This window comes from Egretta garzetta, unplaced genomic scaffold (genome assembly GCF_000687185.1).
Source record: "Egretta garzetta isolate BGI_Z169 unplaced genomic scaffold, ASM68718v1 scaffold20, whole genome shotgun sequence".
Classification (NCBI taxonomy): domain Eukaryota; kingdom Metazoa; phylum Chordata; class Aves; order Pelecaniformes; family Ardeidae; genus Egretta; species Egretta garzetta.
This window is the reverse complement of record NW_009258388.1, coordinates 1,475,482-1,482,901: the sequence shown is the minus strand read 5'-3', so window position 1 is coordinate 1,482,901 and position 7,420 is coordinate 1,475,482. Positions and strand designations below refer to the sequence as shown.

Genomic DNA, 7,420 nt, shown 5'->3' with positions numbered 1-7,420 from the left:
TCTGTCAACCAGTACCCCCAGGTCCTTTTCCACCAGGCAGCTTTCCAGCCACTCTTCCCCAAGCCTGTAGCGCTGCATGGGGTTGTTGTGACCAAAGCGCAGGACCTGGCACTTGACCTTATTGAACCTCATACAGTTGGCCTCAGCCCATCGATCCAGCCTGTCCAGGTCTCTCTGCAGAGCCCTCCTCCCCTCAAGCAGATCAACACTACCACCCAGTTTGGTGTTGTCTGCAAATTTACTGAGGGCACACTCAATCCCCTCATCCAAGTCATTGATAAAGATATTAAACAAGACTGGCCCTAGAACTGAGCCCTGGGGGACACTGCTTGTGACCGGCCGCCAACTGGATTTAGCTCCATTCACCACGACTCTCTGGGCTCGGCCATCCAGCCAGTTTTTAACCCAGAGAAGAGTACATCCATCTAGGCCATGAACTGCCAGCTTCTCCAGGAGAATGCTATGGGAGACTGTGTCAAAGGCTTTGCTGAAGTCCAGGTAGACAACATCCACAGCCTTTCCCTCATCTACCAGATGTCTCAGATTATTTGCTTCTAAAATGTCAAAAGCTGAAGCAAGCAAATGTGGTAGGACTATGTGCAGTTCATTGCTTATGAATTCAATATGGGCTTATTTCATGATGACTGAGATGAGTCTACACAACACTGCATGTGGGAAATTGCAGGAGGCACCATATGTTTTTAAAATACTCCTATTTCTGTTCTCTTGATACTGGACTTTGAAAGAAACTGTTCTGACATGGCTGTAGGCCTGTCTCTAATGGCAGGAGCTGGTCAGGAATTGAGAACACAGTGCTGGGAAAGCAATAACCCTACCAGCTGGGGAGGGAAAGGAATGCTAAAAACATTTAGTTTGGCTGTTAGGATAGCAAAACCGCAAGGAATTAATTGACTCTTCCTCTTGAAATGCCGTAGTCTCACATGGCTAGAACTGAGAGGATGAAACAGAGTTATCAGTCTGGAGCTTGGCATTGCGTAAAGTGAGTTCACGGCTTCTAGTGTCCAAAAGCTACATGTGGTTCAAGCACTTGGACTTTTAAAACATTTTAAAGTGTTACGTTAAGGGTAGGTTTGTGGGAGTTGTGGGGTTTAGGTTTGGGGGGTTTTTTCCTGCCTTCTTGAAGAGTGGGCTTCAGGCCATCACTGGCTTGCAGGCTTTGAATAAACTGAACAACTGCTAACCTGAGGATTGGGACCAGAAGATACGTGATAATGAATTATTTGGACTTTTTTGTTCTGGATCCTATTCTTAAACCAAAACAATTCTTACTGAATGTGAAGAAAGTCCAGGTCTGGTAGATCTGTTTGTAAACTGCTGAGGGTCAAATCCAGCCCTGGGGCCAATTCAACTGCTGTTGAGTCAAGGTGCTGCTATATTAGGTGTAAATCAGCCCACAACTATATTCTTAAAATTAGCATAGTGGTCTTCATCCCCACACCCCAGATATCTAAATTCAATAGTGAAGCTATAAACGATTTTTTTCTTGGGCGTTGTACCACTGTGGTACTTTTCTTGCATACCAGAGCTTTTACAGGCCAGGTGTGTGAGGTGTCTTTGAAGGTGTAACCTTGCTCAGAACCAGCTTCCATAGTGTGACTCAGACTGTCAATATTACCTCTGTTCTGTGATACCGTCTGTCTATATGCTCAGTCTCAAAAAAAAAAGGCAATGTTAAAAGTGTTCTGTCTTTCAAATTATGATTGGTAGGTTGTTTTCTTCCCTTGGCTAGAAAAAATTCTTAGACTACATCAAACAGGTGACAAGTGTGGGTCCTAGACCTCTGTAAGGTGAAAATCTCCACAAAAGCCTTAATTCTTAACATCCATGCAACTTTTCTGGAATAATAGGGGTGCTGGGATACCTAGATAAGGACATTTTTATGGAGTACTGTTAAATCTCACTAGCTTTACTTGCACCAGATTGTCTACCCTTCAGGATGAGCCCAGGAAAGTTTATTTGTTTGAACAGCAGGCTGTTTCTGAGTAGACTGTATTGACAACGCCTTCAAATCTATAACCCCTTTTCCAGCTTTGTTCCTGCATTGGCTTTGTTGTGTCCTGGTTCCTACCCAGTCTGTGTGGAGCTTGGGCCTTCATTGTGGTTCTCAGTACTTTGTTTTGCTGAATTGCAGTGCAGGAATTTTTTAATCTGGGTGTATTTGCCATTTTGGCTTCATACACTCTCTTAGATTGGCCTTGTGAATGAAGCATATCTGTGAGCTGTTGGTTTGTTTTTTCTGTCTGTATGGGTTTAGGGTAAACTCATATTTTTAGACCCTTTGTTGTGAAACTTAGTTATAGGATCCTGGGTGTGGGTTTTTTCCTCTACCTTATGTTTTCTTTAGAGCGGGGTTTTCAGTATGTAAGGCCAAATTAACAACTCTTTAATTATTCTATGGTAAGTCTGAAGTAGCATTGCGTTAAAATATGGTGGGATTCTCTGTGTGTGTGTGTGTGTGTGTTCAATGAGACCTGAGAAAGTTACCTCCTCACCTGTAAAAGCTGCAGACTGAAGAATTATCTTATCGATATCTTGCAGCCCAGGGTACTTAACAGGTATTTTCCTTGTTTAAAATGAGGGAAGGGTTGAAGTATTCTTGTCCTAGACCTTAAAAAAAACCCAAACATGTTTGGCCTGTTGGGTAGTAGATGTTGTAGATAAGACACAAAGTGCAGGGGCACACAGGTGCTCATGAAAACAAAACCACAAACTCAAGTGCTTATAAAAGCAAGAGCATGAACTCCAGTTCAACAGAACAATGTTTATTTAAATATATGTGTTTTCAGACTTTTAAAAATAAGTATTAGAACTGAGGTTAAAAACTGTAATGTGGAATGATATTTTTTTAAAATAAATTGAAAGTTGCAATATTGAGCTCTTTGCGTACTAGAATACTTTTTTCTTATTTAAGATCAGAGAAGAATAAAAAGAACAATGATAATATGTTATACCTGGTGTGTGCATATAAGAGGCTGCTGCGGTTAGTGTTGGAATATAAGAACAGTTTATTTTTTCAACCCTGAGACAGTTTCCCTTACAAGATCGGCTCATACCTTAAGTTTGTATCACAATGCAAGGTGGTATATTTCTTAAAGGTAGCGTTGAACCAAAAGAGCAAGGAAGAGGTATAGAAGTGTTTAGCTCAGATTACAACTGGTATTTTTTTCCTAGCCTTATGTTCAGGCTGCTTATTACTGTATCATCTTAGCTTCTCCGTAAAGATGCTTTTCCATTTGTAAAATGGGAGTGATGTCACTTCTCGGACATGCTTAGCAGTCCAGAGGCCGGTAGCCTTTCAAGGGTGGCTGCCAGACTTTTCTTGTAAACGTCAAAGTTAACTGCACCTTGGAGAAGATGGAAAAGTTGTTCTCTCCTCAGCGGGGCAGACTGTTGCCAGTTAACTAAGTGGGGAGATCTTTGTCCACATGAAGAGGCAGCTCCTGTTTGAACCTGGGACGTGATGAGAGCTGGGAGCTGTTTTCTCTATCCTGAGATACCACATCTGTCCTCAAAAGCATCGTCTTGTGGCTCTGCTATTTACCAGTTAATATCTGAAAGTCTTTTCACCTGTGCCCAAAGATCGTTGACCAAAGAAATATTCAGTACTGGAATGTCCTTGTACATCTATAATGCAAGAAACTGTGGGAGTTGCTTTTCTTCCTAGCCTGAGGTCATATTTCTTACCTGGATAATATTTCCTACCTTTTACTGTTTTCCCCATCCCCAAAATCATAAGCATGTAAGTTGACTTAATGCCAGCATTTTCTATATGAAGTTAAGATACTGAATGTGGTTGTTATATGAAGACGATATTTAAATCTACATTTAATTTCCATCTTAAAAAAAAAAAAAGCTTTTTCATATCTGAGATGTTTTGATAAACTCAAATTAGAAAAATCTGATTGTTTGGGAAAAAAAACCACCTGGCATCATTCCACAAATAGATGAAATATTTCTTGTTATAATGTAGGAGCTGTCTCTTCTAGCTGTTTCAAATTTCCCCTTATTTAGGCTGTACTTAGTCAAGATCACAAATAATAACTTACTTCACTTACACTATCAAACCACAGATTTTATAGCTCTTAATTCAAAGAATAGTTTATAAGCTGTACCTCTGAGAGGATGTGTTGTGATCTGTGGCATGTCACTATAGTAGTGATGGGGTGGTTCTGATTTTTTTTTTTTTGACTTGGACGCTTTGCAAAACTCTATTTTTGTCAGATTTTGGAACTTTTCTCCATTTTGATTTCAGCCCTAGAAGTAGAAATGTAGGACAAGGATGGAGACAGCAACACTGGTATTGTTTGGAGAGTGGCTATATTTACATAAAGCCTGCTCAAAAATCTAAATGATATCAAAAATACAGTTTCTATCATGCCAAGTAGAAACTGTATTGAATTCTTTAACAAGCAAATAAACTTTTGCAAGGAAACAAAGCAGCAAGAATATCCCCTTGCTATGGAAAGGACAAGGTTTACTTCTAAATCTGATGAGAACAGGCTAAATAGGAAACGTTAGGTGCCAAGAGGTTATACTCAAGTATGTGTAAACAAATCTCTGTTTTTCTTTTTGAAAAAAGGCTTAGAGTAATGCCCTGTTTGCTGAAGTTGTTATATGCTTTTTCTTTGCAGTCCTAAACCAATAACCTCAATGTTAGACAAACCAGAGGAAAGACCTATGAAGGCAGCAGTCTCACCAGTAAAGGTAAGATTGGTATTGAATATAGCAGAAGTTATCTTTTACATTTTGTGTGTTTCTTTGCTTCAGTGGTAAAGATAATAAAAGATTTGAGGAAGAAAGTTAGTAAGTTGGAAAAAAATGAGTATTTTTTGGTTTGGAGGGAGATAATGAACTAAAAGTTCAGTGCTAAAATGCTGTTATGGCTATAATCAGTGGCTGTCTATGCTTGACATTGTTTCAGCCACTTAAAAAAATTGTCTTGCTGTGTTCCAATATCTCTAAAGTCACAGAAGTAAAGATAAAATTATTTAACTTGCAACAACTTGGGATTTTCAAGTGTCTTTAAGTGATGGCTTATCTCTTCTATTGGTGACTTCAAAAAGAACAGGATGAGGCTATCGCTAGCACTTCTGATAATACCCTGTTCATATTGTTTAGGATTTTTTGTCAAGTATCCAATTTAGGAGGCATGCTTTCAAGATTCTTTGCTGACAGGGTAGTGAGGCAGAGGAAATCACTGCACTTTCATTTATTTTGTCAAGACTGTACTGATAGAACAGTTTGACTGCAATTATGATATTCATTCCTCTTTTAGCAAAGGAGAAATCCATTTAATTCCACTGCATCAGGTGATAACTTGAACAGCAGGGAATCAGAAAACAGACCAGCCACTCTACCTCAGCTATCAAAGAAGGGTAAATATATATATTTAGCATATGACTGTGAATTTCTCAGTGGTTCATATGGAAATTATTTTTACTTTCATTGCTTCTTTGTGTAAGATGTCAAAACCTGTTTTGTCTTAACTACTTGGAGTTATCAACTAGTTAATTTCAAACCCCATGAAAAACATGAATGTACTCAGGAAATGGCTGTTTACATGAGTAAATGGTTTTTGTTTCCTTTCTTTTACTCACAGTTCTAGTCAGTATTAAGCACTCCATCTGAGAGGGCTGTTTGTCCTGAATTGCTGTTAAGAGAACAGAGAAATTTCCTTGAATTTGGCATAGCTGCCTTTACGACCTTCCAGTCATTGCTGCTATTGGCTGAACAGAAGAAGCCTTAACTCTTTGATCTTTATTTTTTTCCTTTGTTTTCTCAGAGCTGTTTATTTTCAAATACTCCCTTTCCTGCAATATTCTCTGCAAGCAAGTAGATGAGTGATGATATGTCACAATACAGGCATTTGAAGTTGTAATTTAGAAGCTCATATGTAGAAATTACTCTCCTGTCTCTGTTATGAAGCTTGCCAACAGGAAAAAGCAAGACTTGCACATTAGGAATAAAAAAGAATTTTGTCTCCTTACTGGGAGATCACTTCTGCATCTTACCTTGTTCCATATGAATGTGGAAATAGCCTGTTTCCATTTCTGTAGGTCACTGTTTATATTCTGAACCTGAAGAGGTGGATGCATATTCAGAAGTCACCCTTCTCTGCAAAGTTTGTCCCTTGCAGGAGTAATGCTGATCAAAAATTTGGTGTGCTCTCTGTCTTTGGAATCATCAAATAGTTACTATTTCTAGAATAAGAAATTACTGCAGGATTTTCATCTGTTAAAAATTCCTGTTATGTACAAATGAAATCAACACCTATGTTGAGTTTACTCCTGTGTTTTAATGCAGGTGTTTTTAATAAACCAATATAATCACTGCATTCTAGATCTGCACTGAATCATACCTTTCTGTTTATGCAGATGAATGTCATGTAAACTCATGATTTCTTCTCTCTGTCTTACAGAAATTTTGTCACTCTCAGAAGAGAGCCAACCTAAACCAAACTTACAAAATGATGAAACAGAGACACATAAAAAGCCTTCTGTGGAACCTACTGATGAATCACCGAGCCAACCTAAACCAAACTTACAAAATGATGAAACAGGGAAACATAAAAAGCCTTCTGTAGAACCTGTTGATGAATCACAGAAAGGACTAGTTAAGCGTCCTGTCCCAAAAGCTAGAAAATTTATTCACAAAGCAACAGATCCTGTGTCACAAAAGGAAGACTTTGTTCCAAAACCACCCAAACAGACTGAGAGGATTAATGGCACTGGTACGCTGCCCAGGGGCATTCTGAAGCGCAGTTCAAGTTCAAGTTCCACTGAGTCAGAAGTTCGTGTTAGTCAGATGTTAGATGTTCAGAAAAAGAATGTTATTCCTACTGCAACTATTTTTGAAGGAGAAGCTGAGAAGAACTCTCTTATGGAAGAAGTGGAAGACTCCACACAAATTTCACTGGAAAAACTAAAACAAGTGAGGTTCTCATCCAGCACAGGTAAAGAACCTCTGCAAAGCCCACAGCTACACCATGGTAGAGAAAAAGGGGAGTTTGGTTTGTTAGAATCTGATGAAATAAAGAGTAGTGGAAATGATGCTGTTACGTCAGATTCATTTGGGAATAAGCAAATTTCTGCTGCAAAGCCTTTGAGAACCTTTTCATCAGCTTTACAAATAAAAACAATAGATGGCTTACAAGATGATACATCAGCATCCAGTCCTTGTGACACTAATAGGTCAGTCTTCCTGGTTAATGAAGCCTTGGAATCAAAGACAGTTACTCCTAAGAAACTTGAAACTCCACAGAAGACCTCCAGCAATATCCTGCCAAATAGCAATAACGAACAGTGTGTTGATGAGACACGTGAAAATAAAGCCAACAAGTTCTTGAGCCATGAATCTAAGTCACACAAAAACTTTACTGGTAAGAGACTAATAGGAGTGA

At 38.9% G+C, this 7,420-nt stretch overlaps 1 protein-coding gene across 3 annotated transcripts in view; it reads left to right on the top strand.

The window, feature by feature from the left end:
* The window catches only part of SYTL2 (synaptotagmin like 2), a 65,123-nt gene that overhangs the window by 34,788 nt on the left and 22,915 nt on the right, over positions 1-7,420 (top strand). For all 3 annotated transcript variants that reach the window (XM_035897927.1, XM_035897936.1, XM_035897920.1), the window contains exons 5-7: positions 4,653-4,725; positions 5,297-5,396; positions 6,440-7,399. In XM_035897927.1, coding sequence (XP_035753820.1) covers positions 4,653-4,725; positions 5,297-5,396; positions 6,440-7,399 — 1,133 coding nt within the window. The remainder of the gene's footprint in view (positions 1-4,652; positions 4,726-5,296; positions 5,397-6,439; positions 7,400-7,420) is intronic.